We start from the raw sequence: 23,853 nt of genomic DNA, 5'->3' as shown, positions 1-23,853 counted from the left end.
TACAAATAAATTCGCACTCACAAATACGCCGAACTGTTTTTCGAATATAATGCCATTTACTTATAATATTGTGTCGGTATAGAATAATATTATTTAGATAATATACTTCGATCCATATATAAACGGATATAACACTCATAAGGTAACATACTCAAATTGTAATAGAGGTAATAATTAAAAGTATAGCATTCAGCCATATTATGCATGCCAATGTTTAATCAAATATTAGCTTTATTTTTATGCTATTTTTGTGCATGTACCATACGAATGTGAAAACAATGAAGCAACAATATAACAATAACCTATAAAATTGTTTTTCTATCCTCTTATTGCCATTTATAAGTACATGTAAACCTAAGTGCTGTGAAACGTCGCATAATCCTCACATTGCCATTTATAAGTACATGTAAACCTAAGTGTTGTGAAACGTCGCATAATCCTCACATTGCCATTTATAAGTACATGTAAACCTAAGTGTTGTTAAACGTCGCATAATTCTCACATTGCCATTTATAAGCACATGTATAAAAGGCATTCACATGTCTTTTCGAGCAACCGCACATGACAGACTAAGGCCTAACTTACAATCTCCTCCGTTGAAATCAGTAAGAGACTTATAAAGATGTCAAATGTTGTGCTGTGTATCTATTGAGTGGAACATATTTTCGTGTTTTATTTGTGTATCCCAGTCGTTATTCATTGTAAGTACCATTAAAGCATGTAATGCATTATCATATCGTAGTGTTTTTGTTCATTGAACTACTTCGGATTTGATTATTTAATTTACTATATACTAGTAAATACGCATTCGCTATAGAAGCCAATAAAACATCAGAAACTCCGTTACGAGAGAAATTTTTGTACCTGACCACTACCATTACTCTTACTACACTACAGAACACGAACCATAAGCAAAACAAAGCATAGTTGTTGTTCTGTTCTAGCATGTAATGTAACCGTCTTGCAGGGGATTGTAAGAATAATCTGAATAATATAGTGTAAAGCGGCATTGATTGAAAAATATACCGGTTAATCGAAGGTATGTCTCCTTTTTTTCTAGTTATTTACCCTTTATCTGCTTGTTAATTATTGTCAATATATTAACACCTAACGTAGTCATATTTTAATTAAATATTGTCAATATATTAACACCTAACGTAGTCATATTTAAATTAAATATTGTCAATATATTAACACCTTTTTAGTCATATTTTAATTAAATATTGTCAATATATATACACCTAACGTAGTCATATTTTAATTAAATATTGTCAATATATTAAAACCTAACGTAGTCATATTTTAATTAAATATTGTCAATATATTAGCACCTAACGTAGTCATATTTTAATTAAATATTGTAAATATATTAACACCTAACGTAGTCATATTTAAGGGGAAACTTCATACAGCTTAGAACGATTATAAATTCGTACAAGCTAAAAAAACTGAGAAGGTACGTACGAAAACTCAAATGGTCGGCCACACAAAGCGATTCCTTAACAACTGGAAAATGATTAGCAATGAAATGCCCATTAATTCGAGCTTATATCTGCTTATGAAGTAACAACCTCATACTCTGATAGCTGTAAAGATAGGCCGACGCAAAAAGCTAAGCAGAAAAACTACCAAAAAGACGCCATTTTTAAAATATGGAAACAGGAGTATGTTAATTATACAATGGCATTGTTGTGCACGATTGTCTCTATGATGTGTCGGTACTAATAATTCAATTTTACATGGGTTTAAGACTCGCGTGATCAATTTAAATAGTGCCTAGAGAGATGACACCAGAGTCATATCTCTGACTTATGCAATGTTTACGATTTTAAAATATAGCATTAGTTACTTCAAATTGTGATGTAATAAGATCATAGCTCCAACGCACCGACAATATTAGATCCACCCCTAGCCATTTGAGGAAATCTGGTCCGCTCTCCACCTGCCATGTTTTTAACAAACCGGACAAAGGTGGTGGTGATAATGGTAGTGGTGATAATGGCGTTGATTATGACGATGGTATTACTGCTGTACATGTGATGATGCAAATCAGAAAAAAGCACAACAAAAACAAATCTTCTATAATATAAGAAAAAAAACGCATACACTGTATTTATTATTTTTTAAATAAAACAACCGATATTTATAAATTAAAATATATCTAAAAAAAAATAAAAGTCGAGATTTATGCGAAAAAGACGAGTAAAACACTGGCAATAATAATCAAGTACAAAGTATAAAAATTCAAACACATGAACATGATTGATAAAAAATCAAACAATATTGTCACGGATTAATACATGGCAGTCGTCAGCACAATACTGTTTTTGTACAATTTTCTGTTTTAAAAAAGAACATCAATTAATTTCGTGAAATCGCGAATATCCAAATCGAAATTTTGGATTCAAATATTCTGTTTGTTTTCTAATATTGGAATATTCGTTCCCAACTAAACATAACTTCTCTGCTTTTCGTGTTAAGTCGTTATATAATGTATGTTTTTGATTATCAAACATTTGAAATCCTGTGCGTGTATGTTATTATGTAATGCCCATGAATACCTCTGAAACCTGATATAAGACTTTAGTCCCGCGTTTCCTTTCAATTAAAATTTCTGGGCCTTATCAACACGCCTTATCCGGTCAAAAAATAATGTTTTAGCTGCCGAAATGCTCATATATATCCAATATCACATTAAAACAAAACACTAAAATTTGCCAAGGTAATTGTTTTCTCTAAAAGGGAGGCTACCAATCCAGCTGCATATCGGCTTTACTCCAGACGTATTTGCCTCCCCTCTTGAAGAACATTTTCTCGTCGAAGCCGCTGAAATTGAGCACATTCTCCACGCCTACGTCCAGAACAGATCTCGAGTGTTCTTTTGCACCCTTCGTGCAGTCCAAAAACCGCATCTGTGGAAAAAAATGAGGGGCGCTCTGAGAAAACGAGGTTTAATTTTTGTGCTCACAGTGTCATCCCAGATCAAACTGTGCAGTCCGCACACGCTTAAAATTGACGACACTTTCCGCTAATATTGGTATATTTCATTTAAAGGAAGTATCTTTGTTGCGAAAATCCAGTTTAGGCGGAAAGTGGCGTCCCCGCGGACTGCACAGGATAATCTGGAACAAAACATTACGCACATGCATTAAGCCCCTTTTTCGCAGAGCGAGGCTTATATGCATTTATGTTAGCTATCTGTAAAATACTATGAGAAAACCATTGTCTCATAAACATACATTTTATGATGCCATTTTGATTACGAACACGTGCATAAGGGTTGTCGGCCTACACACGTCGGTATTTATATAAACTGCATTATCAGACATATTCTACATATACTACCAAATAATTGATTACTCTTGTAAAGCAATGTAACAGGCGATACTGCTCAGTCGTTTGCCGAGTTTTGTCTTGTAAAGAACGAAACAACTTGAGCAACATTGTCTCTCTGCTGAGTACCAAAACGTAAATTTATATGGGTCAGGTTGAATTTGATAAACTTACATATTCGTCAAGGATCAGGTACGATTTCTGCATCTGAAACAAAAACATATAAACATGTAAGCAAAAGCCGAACAGAGTAAGAACTAATGTGAAGCAGTAACGTAAAGTAGTACTATACGCTCAACGTTATAAAATATCGTGGCCATCACTGTGAATACGGACTCTGTAAGCTCGAATCCCAGTCCGTCCACATTAATTGGCCACTCGCCTGGTTTCAATCAAACTCAGGTAATATTCAATCAGATTTCGTTTATTGCGGCCACATGGTCCGACAAACAAAGACTGACGGAGTAATGGAATAAGCGTTTTTATGAAAGCACAACTTAGTGGGCGGAGCGATCGCGTATTTGCCGACTGGTCAGTTGTACGGGGATTTGTTTCGAACAAATTGTACAGTCTCTACCCCCCCCCCCCCCCCTCTTACACTGATTTAAGCCAGGCAGTTGTGAGAAACTGTTGTTTTTTTGTACTGGTTAACCACTTAATCCAGGTAATGTGTTCATGAAAAGCGTGGTTCCGGTTCACAGACCGCGTTAGGGCGAATATAACAATACGAACCAACCAAACATAACGCGCGCACCTTTTCGTTAGATTCTGGCACCAGGTATTCGACATCCTTGTGTCTTCGGAGAAATTCGTCAAACTCAGCATTGGTGATGACAAAGGATTCTGCCCGTCTTAGTGCATCCGGACCGGTGTTTTCACCGTCTATCAGGAGGCACTGAAATACCTGGGGAATACGAAAACGACATAATTAGTCTTTATTGTATCACTTGATCACATTTATTGCAAAGATTCAGCACCCAGTAAAGTTAAGATTCAGCAACAAGTTGAGTCAATGATGACAGGTAGATAAATGTTTTTTGCTAGCTACGCAGGTGTAAACAGGAAACAGTAGCATTAACAAAAATGCTAAATTATGTGAATGTTTTATGCTAAGCAGAAACCGTATTCCTTATTTCAGAAACATTACTCGTGACATATGATAATCAAAGAGAGGTCATGTTTAAAAATCTACATGCATGACATTTCATAAAGTAAGTTTATTTTTTCTCTAACTTTTGCGTGGAAACTTGTGTTCTTTGTCTTTTTTAATGATGGTTACCTAAACCTTCAATCCACCCACCTTAAAAACCCAATCCCAAGCGAGGTCTTTATAAGTTATCATTAAATTACCGATTAAATTTAATGGAGATACCTAAGTATTTATCAAATCTAATATTAAGCGGAAAACGTATGCCTATTTTCAGATAGATAACCTTTATACCCATTTACATTTTATATAATCGGAAGCAATGTATTGAGATAGGTTATGTGTAAACATCATCGCAAGTTATCTCACATACGCTACGCTTCTTGGTGTACTGATATTCTGATAACAGAAACAATGGAGTGGCCTTGGACGAAGTCTTGACACATAAATAAATTTTCATAAAAATACCCCACTTCGTTATCGAGGTTTTAAGCAGAATGACAACTCGACCCACATGTCACCCGTTGCATGTTCTATGCAAACCTACTGTAGCGTAATGCGATTGAATTATACCGCACACAACTCGACGCTTTCAAAGCCCAAACATTTTTCTAATCAACATGATACATACGAGACCAAATTGGACCGTTTGACAAAAAGACATTGCGAATTATGTATCCCTGGCAGTCTGGCGTTTACCATCTCTCTTAATACAAAACGTACCTATCTAAATATACATAAAAGCACCAAACGTAAGTATGTCATAATGTCAAAAACATAGTAAAATGCGTTAATTTAACAGGAAATTTTCAGATAATTAAACATAAGGTGTAATAAATAAATGCCACTACGTAACGCTACCTTCCACCTGCACGGATTCAGTTGCATTATTTCCTCCACCATGTTCTCATCCTTGTTGTGCGTGTTCACAACTGTGTTCAGTTTGAATGCCACCTGCAAAAACATAACTATAAACACGTCCGCAAGGACTGAAGATTTTGAAAAATGTTTTACAACTGTGTTCAGTTTGTATGCCACCTGCAAAAACATAATTATAAAGACGTTCGCAAAGATTTAAGATTTTGAAACGTGTTCACAACTGTGTTCAGTTTAAATGCCACCTGCAAAAACATTATTATAAAGACGTCCGCAAAGATTGGAAAATTTGAAACGTGTTCACAACTGTGTTCAGTTTGAATGCCACCTGCACAAACATTCTAATAATGCCAAACGTAAAGATTGCAGATTTTGAATGCATATTATCAGTGCATGATCTTTAAACCAGCGCATAATGTCGTAATTACTCTACGTTTTCGGACACTTAATTATTTTTTTCTTCGTGTCCGAAAATTTAGAAACGAAAAATATCCAAAATTACAGGTCTCCAAAAATTGAGAGACACAAATTAAGACGGCCAAAACGTATATTGAAATAAAAGCAATAAATCAATCTACAATTATTTTATTGTGATTTATTCTTCTTTCTCTGCTCAACAAAATCAATACAACTTCACATTGTCTAAAATGAAATAGAACAAAAGGTAAGAACATAACAGATTATGCTTCCTTCCTAGCTGTAGCATGGTGTTTTACCCAATTACGCGAATGTAATAAACCATTGACCTCAGGCATGCATCTGCCAGGTTTAATGATTTTAATCCGGTTGTTAAAAAACAAACATGATCGAAGTGTCACAAGATAAGCGAAAATAGGGCCCTAGTCTGTAGAATAGCGCTGTAAATCTAATGTCCGAAAATTAAGAGATATTAATTATGGACGACACCCGTATGTCCGAAAATTGAGAGTCACGAAAAATAATTATGTTTGCTAAAAAAGAGGGTGTCCGAAAATTAAGAATGTCCGAAAAAATAAAGTTATTACCTGTAATAATGCAGATCGGAGTCTTGTCAATAGCCGAAAGGCTTATCAGCAATATATGATCGTAAAACCTGGTCACAACCATCGTACAAATTGAAGGATAATCAACATCTAGTTGCTTATCATAAATACATGACCTACAAAACACTGTTTGACCATCGTACAGAGAGAGCTTATAAATTCAGCGATTAAATTATAAATTATTATCGAAAAACTATTATCATCGGTGCATTACTTTATTATCGGTGCACAGTCGTCGCACAGATCAGAGCCTTATCCATAATTTATTGATTATCATCCGTGGACCTTATAATCGGTGCACAGTCACCGCATGCTCATCGATACATTATTGTTTATCATCAGTGTATTACCTTATAATCAGCGCTCAGTCTTCGCATGCTTATCGATAAATAATGGTTTATCATCAGTGTATTACCTTATAATCAGCGCAAAGTCTCCGCACGGATCGCAGGCTAATCAGATGACTTTTCTGTCCTTGCTGTCGACCGATCTTCTCATTTGTATCGGCATCAAAGCTGTCGCACGAAACAGCCAAAATGTCCAAAAACTCACCTGAAGAGATATTTTACGGGAATTTGATACGAACCTCGCTCTAGGAAAACGGAGCTTAATGCATGTGCGTAAAGTGTCGTCCCAGACTAAACTGGACTTGCGCTAAGAAGAGACTTCCTTTAAACGAAAATTTCACAAAGGCGGAAAGTTTTGTCCCTGATTAGCCTGTGTGGACTACATTTAGCCTGTGCGGACTACATTTACCCACGTTTTCATAGAGTAAGGCTCATATTACGAACAGCTGTTAGAAGCGTTTAAACAGACCGTTCAATCTAAAAAAGTGTCACTTATCTGTTCCCCCACACACTTTCTAAAGTATCATTCTTTCACCTTACTTTTACGACATATTTTTGCGAACTAGACTAAGATATAGCTCACATAATGGTGACGCACTCATATTACTCTAACGGCAAATTTGTGTGGCAAAAAAGAAAAACAAGTTTCCACTAACATCGACACAATTTTGGGGTAGGTATCGGTCGGCTGAACTTGTGTATTTCGTTTACGTTCTTAATAATTAATTCCCAGTTTAATACAAAATATGCATTGCCTTGCAGAAATCATCGTTATTTATCATTATTTTGTATTTTAATAGTCTTAAGTGAATTAGCTTCAGTTAATTTAGTTTATATGATCGCATGAAGCAAACATGATCGCAAAATTTAAAGTAATTTACCCGGTAGGGAATTTCGCAAAAATGACCGAAGACTCAACCTGCAACACAACAGTCAAATTACGGGTCGGCGCGTGAAAAGTAGGGTCGGTTGGGTAAGCGGAAACAAACAACTTGTTAACGCATTAAGGCTTACATTGCGACAAGGCCTACTATCGGAATGGTAAGTAAGAATTACTATTTTTTGGCCTTGGGTTGTTTACAAATCCGATATGGATACTACTACATGATAAACCGTTATTGTTTACAAGTTATAAAAGCATGTCAAGACGGCGTGCTTCGAGTTATTTGAAAAAGTACGTTAAATAGGTCATTACTTTAAGTGTACACAAGTGTCCATGACCGGTAAACGATCTACCGTCAAGGCCATCGTGGTTACACATTAAACATTATAGCTCCGCTATAATGGTTATATGAAGCGATATTATTAAACCGCTCTTATAATAAAATTTCCAAAACTTTTAAGAATAAACCATAATCTGTACTTTTTATCGTTCACATGGTTAAGAATATTGTGTTTGTATATGAACAATATAACTCAAGTGCAATTTTTACTGCATATTGCATGATCGCTAAATAATCCATTTTTATTTAAAAAAACAGATTTTTTTTATAAATAATTGATGGTGTGTGTTATGAGATGTTATGATTTCAAATGGCGTATTTTTACCGCACTTAATTGATTCATTTACGGTTAAGAGAATGAAACAATTATGTACATGAATATGGGGACGATCGCAAAGTATTAAATACTATAGTATTTCGAACAAATACAATTTCGAACGAATATTCCTCATTTACAAAAAAATAGCTATGACATCATTTTAGAAGCATACGCGTCAACGTTACAAAATGCCCAGTATGCCTGTTGCTTCTCTGAAAACGACAAGAAATAAAGAAATAATCATTTTCAGAAAATGTTTTTGAACATCGTGACGAGCATAAACAATCAACCAAAATATCAAATTTACTTTTTTTCAATAAATAATATGAATACATATTGTTCTTGGCCGAATGATTTCTGTTGATTTTTCAAGAGACACATTAATAATCAATGCTTTTCATTATGTGAAATAAGCGAAGCTGATACGTTGACGACCTCATTGAAACAACTGAGGACGAAATCTTCAATGAAACCAAATCGTGCGAATGAAACCAAAACATGCGATTTAACTTAAATATCTAGATATATCATGATTTGCAAACTGTTATAAATTAATACAATCGTTGACTTTGCTACCCATGGCGATAACGTAAGTAATATTAAACATTGATAACGCTATTTTAAGACTGCTGATAAAATGTAGGTTACAGGTGGGCTAAACACACGCTATGTAGATATCATATTACTTAAAACTAAAACTGAATATAGCAACGACGCTGACATTTGACTCGTATTAGATAACACGTATATATGTGACGAACTGCGAGTCACATTATCTTGACGCGATAACTAAACTTGATTTACGCAATAACATGTGCAAGTAAATATTGTGTATTGCACATCTTCGCTTCATTGTGATGATATATTTGAAGTATGAAATCAAACGCTAAAAATATGGAAGTAGTATTGGTAGTAAGCTCCATAATCAATCAACATTGTAGGCGGGGCGACCGACTTACCAACAGAGAGATTATGAGCCGCGTTTTGGGAAAACTAGGCTTAATGCATGTGCGTAAAGTGTCGTACCAGATTCGCATGGGCAGTCCGCACAGGCTAATCAGCTACGACAATTTCTCGCTTGTATTGTATTTTTCGTGTACAATATGTCTCTTCTAAGCGAACATCCAGTTTAGGCGGAAATTGGCGTCCCTGGTTAGCCTGTGCAGACTGCACAGGCTAATCTGGGACGACACTTTACGCACATGCATGAAGTCAGGTTTTTCCTAGAACGCGGCTCATGCGGGGGTATGATAGCACTCACCGTACTGCTCAAACCAGCGCTCCGAGACGAGACTTCCGTTACTGACGATGCTGACGCTCTCGACGCCCAGCGTCTGTTTGCATAACTTAACCAGCTCCCCGACGAACGTTCGCTTCTTCACAATGAACGGTTCGCCACCGGAAAAGTTGATTTTCTTCATGTCTTAAACGATGGAAACAAACAGGGCCTTTTTGCTTAAAACTTAAACGGATAGTTATTTTTTTTATCAAGTTATTTATGTGATTTAAAATGTTACGACTTTGGTGTATGTTTTAATTATTTGTAAGCTAGAATAGCTTATAGTAACATTGCTCTTAAAATTAATTTTGTTTGGATCTGAGTTAACAGACAGTTTTTATTTTTCAGCAACCGGGCCCAGAATAACCTGATTAAGAAATTGAAACGTCGTTTATATGCCTATATACTTATATATATGAGCCTCGCTCTACGAAAAGGGTGTTTAATGCATGTGCGTAAAGTGTCGTCCCAGATTAGCCTGTTCAATCCGCAAAGGCTAATCAGGGACGACACTTTATCGCTTTTATTGTATTTTTCGTTTAAAGGTCGACCCTTCCAGTTTACGCGGATAGTGTCGTCCCTGATTAGCCTGTGCATTTCGCACTGCACAGGCTATTCTGGGACGACACTTTACGCACATGCATTAACCCCCTTTTCACAGAGCGAGGCTTATGTATTTTTTTGATGATTCATAAAATCCGGTTGAATGGTGAGATGTAAACAAACGAGATTTTCGAAGTTTAAATCTCAACAAACAAACACGCATCGAGGTAACGTTCAAAATGCGTTAAGCCCAGTTTTCGCAGAACGCCGCTCATATCAAAGTATATTGATCAACCACTCACCCGCGTTTTTCAAGAGTTCTAGACCTCTCTTCTCATCGTCAAGCGGTAACACAAACGATGTTTTCGCAGTGTGAAAACAAAATCCGCACTTGTAGTTGCATTTCCGCGTGAAATGATAATTCACGCTTAGTGGGACTACTTTTGGGGCGTTTTCATCCGACGGCATGACAGTCGGCATTCTCGCCGGCGGTTTTCTCGTCGGCAGTTTTCCAGCCGGCAGTTTGCCATTTTGCAATTTTATTTAACCGCAGCACGTGTTTTCCGTGGCACACAGATTATTTTCAGGTTCTTTCAGTTTGTTATATTGCCGAGCGCGATTAATCGCAAGCAAGAACGCAAATAGCGCCGCGCAGAGTAGGAGAGCGGTAGGTGCAAATAACTCCATCATGATAGTAAATGTTAAATAAATGTATGTGTTACGCTAGATAATTAGGCGATTCTGAAAAGTGATATTGCGTACACTACCCTTGTTGAATATATACGCCAGGCTTAAATCGTGCGCGTTTAACGAGTTTACCGTTCAGGTTTTCAGAAAACGTATCGAAATTCCCTGCGAACATTCCGGTCTTCTTTCGTTTCCCTATATCGAAATATAAACGAATGGAGTTACAATCTAATCATAGTACGTGCTATAAGCGCCTTCTATTGGCAAATGTGGCCTGTTTTTACAGTGCCAATACGCCAATATCCAAAGCTTCCTTCGCTGGAAACATGACTTATCTTTTAGAAAGCACGGACCAATAGCGCACTTTTCTTATTTAATTTACAATTTATTATCGAGTTGAGTCCAGTTGACTTCCCAAATATCTGAGCAAATGGTATAGCCAATCGACAATACAGAATATGAGACTATGAGAGAGGTCGGGTATTCCCGAACATGTGGGTAATAGCGGACATTTATTTAAACCTGAAAGTTAACACGTAAATCAGGGACGACGATATCCGCCTTAACTTGATTTTTGCTAACAAAAGACTTTCTGTAAACGAAAAATATCATAAAAGGGAAAGTGTCATCCCTGATTAGCCTGTGCACACTGCACATGCTAATCAGAGACGACACTTACACACATGCATTAAACCCTCTTTCCACAGAGCAGGACCCATATATATTCTCGCACACACAAAATCATTTATACTAAATGGCATAAATAACCGACAAAAAACAACAATTGAACATATCAAGTAAACTACTAATCATTTTCACCTTAAATCAAACGCAATAGTTAACAAACGAACCGACAATCGATTCAATAAAAAGCCAACACATTTAACAATACATGTATAAACAATTACATACATTGGAACCAGTTTGTAAAACGATAATGGTTTTCAATTAATTTCATTTAATCATGCATTATCAAAACCAATACGAACAAACGAACCGACAACACATGAAAAATATCAAACAAGTACTAATCTTAAACACCTTTATTCAATTATAATAAAAAATCAAAAGATAATTTTCAACAAACGGACCGCTAACTAACTTAACAGCTCGTATCAAATACCTGGCGTCATTCCACTCCACATAATACTGATCGATTGAATTATTTGTATATTCGTTTAGGTTTAAATATGTTATTTTCTTCTACCTTGTATATTTTTGCTTAACCCATTTATGCCTAGCATCTAGACAAAAAGGGCTTGGCAAACAGCGTTGACCCAGATGAGACGCTCATGATGCGGCGTCTCATCAGGGTTTGCGCTGTTTGCTTAAAGGAATTTCTGTAAGAAATATTATAAATATAGAAATAAATATACTAGACATTCCTAATTTTGGAAATAAATTGATCCAATTTAGAAGGATGGGAGAGTCCACTTGACATAAATTGGTAAAACATAATAAATTTTGCGATTCTGTAGCAAATTTATATAAAAAATAAGCAACAACATATTCGATATCCTTAATGTTATTTCAGCGCTGACCGTTTAACCTTTAAGGTAGTTAAACGCTGCATTAATTTTTAATAAATATTCGGGAGTTAGCACTCAGTCCCATACCCATAGGGTCTCATAAGTAAACGGCAAAATTAAAAGGCTTTTTCTTGGCTTTTCTTTATATCAGATTAAGCATGAAAATGTCTTCTTTCGAAAATTGGAATTAGAAGATATGTCAGCAAGTTCTAAGAAAATCACAATTTAACTCAAATCTTCTCTTCGAGGAAGTTGAGAAACCGCAATTAGATATAAACATTGCCAGCCGGAGCACATGCTAGATGAAATGTTCTTTTTTTTCCAAATCATATTCAATATAGAACTATTTGGAGCGGTCAAAGACAAAGCATTTCAGGTTTTAAATGATTGATGCATAGACTTACATTTCACTTAGCCCAGCATTCTGTTACAAAAGCCATAAGCTTACATATATAAATTTAACTCACAGCATAGTCATTCATATTGAAAGAAATAAAAAAATATAAAAAATTAATAACATTTTGGTAACTCAATGGTAAACAAACACCAGAGTAACTGCTTTACAATTTTTGAGACACCTTGACATGAAATAGGTATCAGCTAAAAACCTTGTTATTTTATTTACTGAGCCAAGGCACCACAACCTGCAGATTAAAACGAAAGTCTGTTAACAGAAGAGGGATTATTATCGTTTCAGCAATAAGGTCAAATTGGTCAATGTTGATGTAGGATGTCATACCGCCTCCGTCTACCCTCGGCCTGAGTCACGAACACCGTTATTGAAGTATTTACAGTGGCATTTGATATCATGCCACACATATCGTGTACAAATAACACTGTAAATATTTCATCAACGGTTTTCGAGCCCACGACACTAACATTGTTTGTATATATCAACACTGTACCTCGGACCTCTAACATGCTGCGCTATGTTTGCTTAATATAGCATGGTTTTTAGCAGTTACCAATTTGCCAGGTTTAATATTACCAGGATCTTTTGAGCATAAATGTTAATTCAACGCATTATAGTCCAGTTGTATTTTCTATCATCGGCGGTTTGTTATTTAGTTGTATTGCACACCGTACATTTGATTACGAATGCGCATTAACTTTAAACTATAGCACACATTCTCATTTAAATAAATTGTGGTCATTTCTATAAATAATTTCCAACAATTTCCAACATCTGTTTACGGTAGACTCGGCAATTTTCGTTACTGCTCATTTTAATAGGCAAATCAATGAAGCATGCATTCTATACATAGATGGTGACGTCACTACGTTATTGTCAGTAAGACTGGTGTGTATACAATAATGAAGCATGCACAATTTGTACTTACGTTAGATCACATGTGGTTAGCGTGTAGCTATGCTATTAATTAGTGAAAACATCATTTTGAATAAAACAATAATCAAATTATAACGAAAAATCAACTTCTCTGAAAAAAAATCCCTACGAAATATATATACATGCATATAACAAGGTATTCAACTTAAAATTAATCGAAACAGGGTGCATATCTATCTATTATGTTTGGTTTATGTTACCTTACTAAAACACAATGACAAGAAATTGCAACAACGGTCATAACTTCATCAATTATGCAGCGATTTCCATGAACTTGGTGTTATTCAACGCAGAAATGAATTTCCTTCCTGGAAATATTTTTACAAATGCTGGCGTGACCTACTCGTCAACGATCAGACCCGATTAATGAATGAAATCTTCAGAAGTAAAACACACCTTCGCATTGGACCAATGAAATCACTCGTGTGTTTAAACTGTTGGCCATTTTAAATGTATGTAAACAAAGGTTCAAACGGCGCTGGGCAGTTAGTTTTGATGCATTATGTAACGGCAAGAACGGTAAGAATGTTTTTGCATACGTTTTACTGAATTATGTTACCTAAGTTCGTGAACCTTGCAGGGAAAATGCCCTTTACTCCGTGAAGATTTCAGTCTTCGATCGGGTCTTATCGAGGATGAATAGGTCACGCGAGTTATGTATCGTGTTATTTCTTAGCATTTGACAGAGCATTTGTACAAATATTGCAAGATATGTACATTTCTGCGTTGAATAAGACCATGTTCACGGTTCACGGAAATCGCTGCGCAATTGATGAAGTTATTACTGTTCTAAGCGATGTCGCATAATTGGTGTATTTATCTTGTTCGCTATAATGCAAGCCCTGTAGCTACGTCAGTGTTGCTGGGGAAAATCAATTTAAGTATTTATGCAAAGCATCAAAGGGCGTCGAGAATTTCAGTGTAAAAGGCACTCAATGAAGTTACATGGAACGATTGTTCCTACTGTAAATATTAATATATTGGCCGATTATTTTAAACAAAATAGAAAAAGATACTGGTATAACCATTATCTATGATTTATTTGTGTTATAACCCCCAAATAACCATTATCTATGATGTTGTGTTATAACCCCCATATAACCATTATCTATGATTTTGTGTTGTAACCCCCAAATATTTCATAGTTCATTTTATTTACATTGGTCCTTTTTTTACTGGCATTCGTGTGCAGTTTTCATTAATGGAACAGAATTGTGTAGGTTTAAAAAAATCTGCTTCATCTTGTAAGCGTAATTTCATAGTTTTCTCAACTTCAAGGGGAGATGATTCTGAACTTATTGCTCATTTACGATAGGGATTGAGTACTCATTCATATGAAAACACTGTAAAAGTTTTAATTAGTTTACGAACCCCCCACCCTCTCACACATATATTTAATGGGCATAATACATACAAAAAAAATGGTTACAATAAAACAGCACATTTATTTAAACTAAAATGTCTACATCAAAACAAAAAGTTAACATAGAATACAAATACAATAATTTGTGTCTAATGGGGCTCGAACCTTGGGCCTCTCACATGTGAAGCGAGCGTGTAACCACAACACTACGGAACCGCTTGAAAAAACACATTCTAACTAAGATATTAATAAGTGACTGTCGTGTAACGGTTATCAAAAAAACAATAAACCGTGTAATCGTTGTCGTCTTGTAAAATTGAAGATAATACGCGTTAACCAAAACTCGAACAGCAAAAGTCTGCGATATTATTAGAAAAAACACAAAATAAATATATTTTGAATATGTTTTGTTTTTATACAAAACCAGAAAGTTTCACCGGTTCGCGTATTTGCCCAGTCCCTGTTATATTTTATTATTACCCAGTCCCTGTTAGTTATTGATCAGTTATTAAGTAAAATAATTAGCTTTGCATTATTGACAATAAATGTTGTAGTAAGTGTTATAGGGACAAATGCAGTACTTATTTACAATAATGTACACACATATCACCACTATGCAAGATATTCTGACAACAAAAATATATACATTGATTCGTAAAATAACTTCTCTTCCCATAAGCGAAAAAAAGTATTACATACGAGTGTCCGCACTTCAGTGCGACACCAATTAGTTTGTTGACAGCAGATACACGCTTTCAACTGGCTACAGTCCATTTTAATTATAGGTCGTGACCCGATTACATGATAAATGGATGTTTGTTGTCGGGTATGTGCACTTGCCAACAAATTGGTTTGACCCATCAAGTTGACATGTTTATGTAACGATATATGTATATAAGCAATGCTTTTTTGGACACTAAAGAGAAGAAGGATTTAACACATAGGAGGGACGCTAAAAGGTTATCTTCAGGGATCCCTTAGGGGTGGGGTCCTATCAGGATGGATTTGGACGGATTTTGCCATGTCTTGGAAACGTTGTTAGTTACTTGGAGAATTACATGGACTTGGACATATTGCATTAACAACTAATTTAAAGAATGATATGGACTTGAAAACATTATGTTAAAAACTGAATACAAATGCAAAGAACTATCCATTGAGTTTATTTGTGTATGTGTTATAACGGTACAACGATTCACTATGTTTTCGTGTGATTTTGAGTTAATGACCTTGTTAATAAATGAATCAATGGACATGTTATTTGTTGCTCTAAGTTGTCCCTGAAAGCATGCATAATACTGCTAGAATTCAATAAAACACATAGCGATAATAAAACAATAAGGAATTAGTACACCACGGCCTCGATTGAATCTGTTTTTAATTTTTTATCATTGAGTACATGTACTACCTGTACATATGATAATGTTTCACACGGCTCTTAAATTTAACGCATCAAAATAACTTGAAAAAAATAACATAGTATTCATTCATGTGGAATGCTATTGAATACTTGTGTTGGGGAAAAACATAATATTATTTAACTGTATATTTCACTGTAACTAACAGCAATCAGCAGTAATCAACATTACTTGAGTAGTAACTATCAGTTATTTACGGAATCCAGATAGAGCCAAGTTGATTGTCATGGTCGACCTTAAAGATTCTCTGCAGTATTTTCTTTCTTCTAAAATCCAGCGCGATAAGCGACACTCAAATCTTGATTGTCGCATGTCGACTTCAAATGTCGAGTGTCATATCGTGCGTCGCTTGAATGTCGTCTGTCGACCTCGAAGGTCGACACGCGACAAGCTACTTGGCACTATCCGGATTCGGAATATAACACTTGTTAAACGTATTGATAGTCTAAATTTAAAATGTCAGACTTTTGGATGAAAATATCAAAGGCGAAAGGGGACTTTTAACGTAAATATGTTGACTAACGCTATCGGCTATATATTTGAAGTATCTGTATGTACATGTATAAATCCGCCAGTAATGAAGATCGCGTTGATAAATTGCTATAATAATGAACACATATTGGTGCCACGTGTTTACAGTACATAATGCAAACACCAAAGATTCGGTAAAATGCCATGGGTTCATTGATTGTCTCGTGCAAGTCAAGTAAATTGTCGCCGGCTAGGCTCAGATTTTCAAAAAGGGTAATTTTACATTTGGTCATTTTAAAACAGTTTTTACAAGTGGATGAACCAATCAATGAGTATCATGCCGTCCCTGTCCATTGACTCGGACTTGTTGCTGTCTGGTTCACTGAGCCCTGGTATCAAAATTTATTCATTTGATGGCGATTTTTTTCTTTCGATTTTCACCAAAAGCCAAAAACACAAAATTGTGTGCAGAAATATTTACAAATGAAATATTTACAGCTGAAAAAGGGCACATTACAAGATTCAATTGTATAAAAGTCTAGCCTATAATAAGTCAAATCCACTCGAGAAGAGACCTTTTATATATCAAGCGGTTTAGTTTGATCTAATTTGCAATACTGGTTCATTCAAAGACGTTTATTAAAAAACAAAGTGTGGAGAGTGTTCCCATGCCAGTGTCAAGCGACGACTTGGCTTCCCGTGTCAGAAAAGTGAGCCGATCGAGAGGCTTTCCGTTCCACAACGAAAGCGGAAGTAAGCATTTTAAAGTAAAATTGATGAAAATTACTATATAGCGTATATTGAACGTAAGGATTTGATCATAAAGAGGACATCAATGACACTAGATATTTGACATATTAGGGAAAGCTATGTTAAAAAGCCATCAAAGTGGCATGTATGCACGATTGTTCTACCAACCTCGTCTTCATCCCATCTGCGATAGAGTTTGTGATAAGTGTTTGCATCTGCGGAATACAGTGAACCTGTAGCTGGATATATGCTTCAATTCATGGACCAGCTCTTTTTATGCACAACTGTGTTTACGGGTTTTAATTTTAGATTTTCTTACATGTTTTGTGAATGTCGATTATCCATGTTCGTGTTTATGACAGAGAGGCAGCCAAGAATGAACAGAGAGGCAGCATTTTGATAGAAAGGCCACCGATATATATAATTTTCCTAGTTTGAGGGCAGCGAATTAGAGGAAAATTATTTTCCTTTGCATAAGAAAGTCTCCTGTAGGGGTCGCTCAGTGTATTGTTTTGGCGGGAAAATGTGCTCGTGGAATAGCCATTCGGCTTTGAGATACGAACCAGAGAACGCGTTAATTTTCCTAATATTTTATTGGATTGACTACACTCACCTGTGTATTTAGTAAACATGGCGAAGGAACATTCAAACGACGATATTCACGCCAAATTAAATTGACTGGTTAGTGAATTTTAAAACATGAAGGAAGAGATTCGGGGGTCGGCATTTAGTGCACAAGAAGAAATTAAACTTTTCAAAAAAGCAAAGGACGTTACGTGGCGTTTCAATGGAAACCGAGTACAATTCGAGTTCAACGAGGACACTGCAGGCAGTCTAAAACAAATTGACTGGAGCATTGAACACGGAAAAACTGGCTATGGACGAGAGTTAATAGCGGAAACGTTAACCAATATTCTGAAACAAAGCAAACTGATACGCATAGCTGACACGTCCGATGGCGGCTGGGACACAGTGAAGCTGTACGAGTCCAACCCTGTGGCTAGCGACAACGAGGACGAAGCAAAGATCAACATAGCTGAAAAGAAGCAGTGAAGAAGAAGAACAACGCAACAAAAGGTAAGTCGTCTCTAATGACGTCATCACGTTTCCACCCGTATGCTGCTGCTCCCATGCGGGGGCTCTATGGCGGTGGTCGTGGTAGTCTTTTCGAGGTAACAGACCATACAACAGCGGCGGACCCAGTCGTGCGAGTGCAACCGATCCAGGAAGTTGTTTCGCCTGCGGAGAATTATCGCACTTCCGGCGAAACTGCCCATACGTCCCGAGAGGTCAAAACACCCAGACATTCACTTCCGGTGCAGGGGCAAAGTAGCAATTCCATGCAAGAGAAATCAGAGACATTGAAAGATGAGTATTTTTATGATTATACTAAATTTACCAATTAATATTTTGAATACGAGCAATGTAACCAAGACATTATTGTGCGGGGACGACTACGTGAAAATATTAAATTTTGGGAAAGTATTGGAACAAATGATTATGTTCTTGATGTCATTAAATCTGGTTATAAAATTCCATTTTACACAAAGCCACCAAGGTAGTTATTGAACAATAATAAATCTGCTAGCAGGAATACTGAGTTTGTGACTGAGACCATTCAAATTTTTTTCGATCGAAATTTAATTGAAATTTACGAGGAACCTCCACATGTTGTTAATCGATTGACAGTTTCAGAAAAAAGTGATGGTAAAAAGAGACTTATATAAGATTTAAGAGCCGTAAACAAACATTTATATAAACAAAGTGTTAAATTTGACGATTTAGAAGTCGCTTTGTCGTTTTTGAAAAAAGTATTTTTCACATTTGATATTACAAGCGCTTATCATTTTATTGAAAATTTCAAACCTCATTGCGATTATCTAGGATTTTCTTGGAAAGGGATGGACGGCAAGGTCCGCTACTTCCGGTTTATTGTACTTCCGTTTGGAATAGGTAGTGCTTGTTGGATTTTCACAAAGAATTGTCGCCCATTGCTCAAAAAATGGCGCAGCGAGGGTAAATCTGTACTTATGTTTCTTGATGACGGCTTTGGTTGTTCAGATTCATACAAAAACACTTTGGTTTTAAGCACTCAAATAAAACAAGATCTAATAAGTTCAGGTTTTATTCCAAAAGCAGACAAATGCATTTAGACACCAGTTCAAGTCTTGCAGTTTTTGGGAGCTGTGCTCGATTCTTTCAATGGTGAAATTCAGATTGCCGAGCATAGAAAAACTAAGGCATTATGTACATGCTCTTCATTGATTGAAGAATCTTCATTACTAATTCTATTTCCGTGAGAACAATAGCCTGTTTTGTTGGTCAAATCATATCAATGTCAATTGTTATTGGAAATATCGTTCAAATTAAGACCAGGTACTTGAATTTTGATATCAATTCAGCCATTTCTTGCAATTCTAAGATAAGAATAACAGAAGAAAGTGTTAATGAACTTCAGTTTTGGCAGGCAAATCTGTTCAAACTTAATAAGAAGGATATTTTTGATTCACATAAATGTTTCAAAGATGTGTACTCTGACGCTAGTCACGCAGGTTATGGTGGTTTTGTAGTGGATGCGATCAATGGTGTTTCGCATGGAATGTGGTCACCTGATGAAGCACGAAAGTCTTCAACATGGAGGGAATTAACAGCTGTGTTTAGAATACTATTTTTTCTCAAACACTTGCTTGTTAATCAGAGAATAAAATGGTTCTCTGATAATCAGTCTGTTGTGGTCATCGTTAAAAAAAGGTTCCAGAAAAAGATATTTGCAAGATTTGGCAATGGATATTTTCAATTAAAGTTTAGCCACTAACATTACATTAGAGGTTGAGTGGGTCCCTTGAACGGACAATGGACGGGCAGACTATTTGTCAAAGATAGAGGACATTGATAATTGGGGGATATCAAACGAGTTATTTGCGTTAATAGTCGAAAAGTTTGGTGTGCCTACCATGGATTGGTTTGCGTCGCATTACAACATAAAATTTGATCGCTTTTATTCCAATTTTGGAACCCTGGTTCGGAAGGTTTAGATGCATTTACTGCTAGATGGTCTTTTGAGTTAGGATTATATGTGCCTCCTATTTCTGTTATATCAAGGGGTGTGAATAAAATTATGGTTGATAAAGCCGCGGTGTATTAGTTGTTCCGCAATGGACCTCTGTGGTATTTTGGCCATTGTTATGTCCGAATTGACATTTTATTCCTGAGGTATTGAATGGTATTCATCTGCCATCTGACAGGCGATTTTATGTTCGAAGTCAAAGTGAAAAGGGTATTTTTGGCAACGTAAATTTAAAATTTGACATGCTTGCTTGTTACATGGATTTCAGGAAGTAAATAGGTTATGATATAATCGCACTGCAATTATAAAGACTTAATAATGCATAATTTTGTATTTATTTAGCCGAAGGGCTGTCAGGACGCTTGTAAGAAAACGATTTTTGTCGTTTACTCAATAACATCAACACGCTTGTAGTGGATTAAATATCATTTAAAAGCTTGTCTGTGACCAAATGTCGCTAAGACGATTGTCTGGAATTTACTGGAAATATATATCATTAAGACGCTAGTCTATGATTAAATATCATTTAAGACGCTTGTCTTTGATTAAATATCATTACGACGCTTGTCTGTGATTAAATATCTGTAAGACGCTTGTTTTTGATTAGATAACAGATAGACGCTTGTCTGTGATTAAATATCAGTAAGACGCTTGTCTGGAATTAAATATCAGTAAGACGCTTGTCTATGAATAAATATCATTGAAGACGCTTTTCTTTGATTAAATATCAGTAAGACACTTGTCTATGATCAAATATCATTTAAGACGCTTGTCTTTGATTAAATATCAGTAAGACGCTCGTCTTTAATTTAATATCAGTAAAACGCTTGTCTTTGATTAAATATCATTAAGGCGCTTGTATTTGATTTAATATCAGTAAGACGCTTGTTTTTGATTAAATATCAGGAAGACGCTTGTCTGGATTTAAATATCAGTAAGACGCTTGTCTGTGATTAAATATCAGTAAGACGCTTGTCTTTGATTAAATAGCAGTTAGACGCTTGGCCGTGATTAAATATCAGTAAGACGCTTGTCTGGAATTAAATATCAGTAAGACGCTTGTCTATAAATAAATATCATTTAAGACGATTGTCTTTGATAAAATATCAGTAAGACGCTTGTCTGTGATTAAATATCATTTAAGACTCTTGTCTGTGATTAAAGAACGATTAAGACGCTTGTCTGTAGTTGACGATCAGTAAGACGCTTGTCTGAGAAAGATCTGAAATTGACGATGTACATCGGTTAGTAAAAGAGAATCTGTATTAATTGTGTGTGTTTTTACAAATGTTTTTTCAGATCCATGCGCATGAAATTGAGGCGTTACCGGAGGTCTTGGCGGGCGAGGTGGAGCTGCTCCCGGGCATCTTGCGCAAATCAAGAGCAGAAAGTACATGCTCCAAATTGGGCTTTGTGCAATCAGTAAGGGAGTAGTGACATTTTGCCCGCTAAGGCTTTTCCGGTTGCGTTGTAGCGGGTTTTATGCGCATTGCAGAATTATTACAATTACAAGTATCAGACATTGTGTTTGAGGATACGTATATTTTAGTTTTTGTTGAGTCGAGTAAAACTGACAAGTATAGAGATGGTTCATGGATACCAATCGCTAAAGCGGGAACTGTTTTGTGTCTTTACACAAATCTACAAAAGTACGTTGAGCGGTGTATGAGATGGACTGTTTAAAAGACATGGTCAATAGACTAGCCAAAATGCAAAAGATGGATATGTGAAAGATGATGTGAATTCTAGATTGTCTCTAAATCACTTGGTTTATAAGCGTTTGTTATTTGTTTGGTTTATAGCAAACTTGTCATACATTTTTTAGCTAGTTTTGCCCGAACTTTTCGTTCATCTGGTCGTACGCAAAGATACCAAGTACAAGCTGTATTTTCAATTTATATTGTTGTGTTTGTTGCTTATTTAGGAGACGTATAAGGTATACGGAAATATAATTTTTCTAGTTTGAGCGCAGCGAATTAGAGGAAAATGATTTTCCTTTGCATAAGAAAGTCTCCTGTAGGGGTCGCTCAGTGTATTGTTTTGGCGGGTAAATATGCTCGTGGAATAGCCATTCGGCTTTGCGATACGAACCAGAGAACACGCTAATTTCCCTAATATTTTATTGGATATAAAATATTCAGAAGTTTTCTCATGAAAATGATTATCTGCAGGAATATAGTCTGTTGAGTTTTCTGTGTAAACTATATTAGCGTCATTTCATGTATGAGTTATGAAATTTATATCAAAATGTGAATTGTTTACATTTGTTTATTGTCATACGTTATAAATGTGTCACCTGGTCGTACGCATAGATACCAAAATACAAGCTGTATTTTCAATTTATATCGTTGTGTTTGTTGTTTATTTAGGAGACGTATAAGGTATAAGGAAACATCTACACCGTGATACTGTGATTCAAGTCTTTTCGCAAGGGTGAAATATTGTTATATAGTTACTTGTTTGATTATGTACCGAAACAACAGTTTGTTGAATAGTGCAGTTGCAGAATCTGCCAGATTCAAAACATTATTAACTATCATTGTTCACCACGGTACATTTCGACATTATATTGATATGTTTCAGCTGAAAAAAGGACCATCTTAAAAATGTCTTCTGACGAGATACAAGCGCAAATGCTTGCTGATTGGTTAAGGTCTGCTGACGAGATACAAGCGCAAATGTTTGCTGATTGGTTAAGGAGGGTAAAATTGACTTTTTTTAATCAATGAAACAAACATATACAATATATAATAATACAAGTTTTTTTTGTGAGATGCGGGTATGCCGTTTTTAACAGTATTTCCATCACACCACGGCGGTAAAATTATCAACTTATGTACTTCATGGGTTAGCTGGTTTCATCAGCACTGAATACTCACACGTATGGCAATATATCGTGTTTAAAAGCTTTTGAGTCTCGACTTATCTTAAAGGGACGTCCCTTTACAGAACGGCGAATTCCAATATTCAACATTGTTGTCATTGATTACTAAAATAATCAAACAATATTAAAACAGAAGCAAACATATCTAAGAAATATATGATTAGTGTGCTATTATTTTTTTAATTGTCATGAATCGAAATACAACTCTTTTTAGCGTCTGTAGATTTTTTTTTAATAACGCGTGTAT

At 35.8% G+C, this 23,853-nt stretch overlaps 2 protein-coding genes across 2 annotated transcripts in view; one reads left to right on the top strand and one right to left on the bottom strand.

The window, feature by feature from the left end:
• Positions 1 to 23,853, top strand: part of LOC127854713 (uncharacterized) — a 64,391-nt gene that overhangs the window by 16,819 nt on the left and 23,719 nt on the right. The gene's annotated exons all lie outside the window — the stretch shown is intronic.
• LOC127855215 (radical S-adenosyl methionine domain-containing protein 2-like) lies at positions 2,383 to 10,586 on the bottom strand. The gene is made up of 7 exons (XM_052390632.1): positions 10,392 to 10,586; positions 9,529 to 9,690; positions 6,794 to 6,930; positions 5,342 to 5,434; positions 4,088 to 4,237; positions 3,508 to 3,540; positions 2,383 to 2,912 (listed from the first exon to the last, which is right to left on the bottom strand). The coding sequence occupies exons 1-7, from the start codon at positions 10,567 to 10,569 to the stop codon at positions 2,748 to 2,750; spliced, it is 918 nt and encodes a 305-aa protein (XP_052246592.1). The 5' UTR covers positions 10,570 to 10,586; the 3' UTR covers positions 2,383 to 2,747.

The sequence above is a fragment of the Dreissena polymorpha genome, chromosome 13 (genome assembly GCF_020536995.1).
Source record: "Dreissena polymorpha isolate Duluth1 chromosome 13, UMN_Dpol_1.0, whole genome shotgun sequence".
In the NCBI taxonomy this organism is placed as follows: domain Eukaryota; kingdom Metazoa; phylum Mollusca; class Bivalvia; order Myida; family Dreissenidae; genus Dreissena; species Dreissena polymorpha.
The sequence above is the reverse complement of the archived record's forward strand: the minus strand, read 5'-3'. Positions and strand labels throughout refer to the sequence as shown.

Coding starts and splice junctions, on each gene's coding strand:
- LOC127855215 (XM_052390632.1), bottom strand. CDS start 10,569: ATGCCGACTGTCATGCCGTCGGATGAAAACGCCCCAAAAGTAGTCCCA. Junction 4,238..5,341: donor TGAATCCGTGCAGGTGGAAG/GTAGCGTTACGT, acceptor CGTATTCCCCAG/GTATTTCAGTGCCTCCTGAT. Junction 2,913..3,507: donor ACCTGATCCTTGACGAATAT/GTAAGTTTATCA, acceptor TTTTTTCCACAG/ATGCGGTTTTTGGACTGCAC.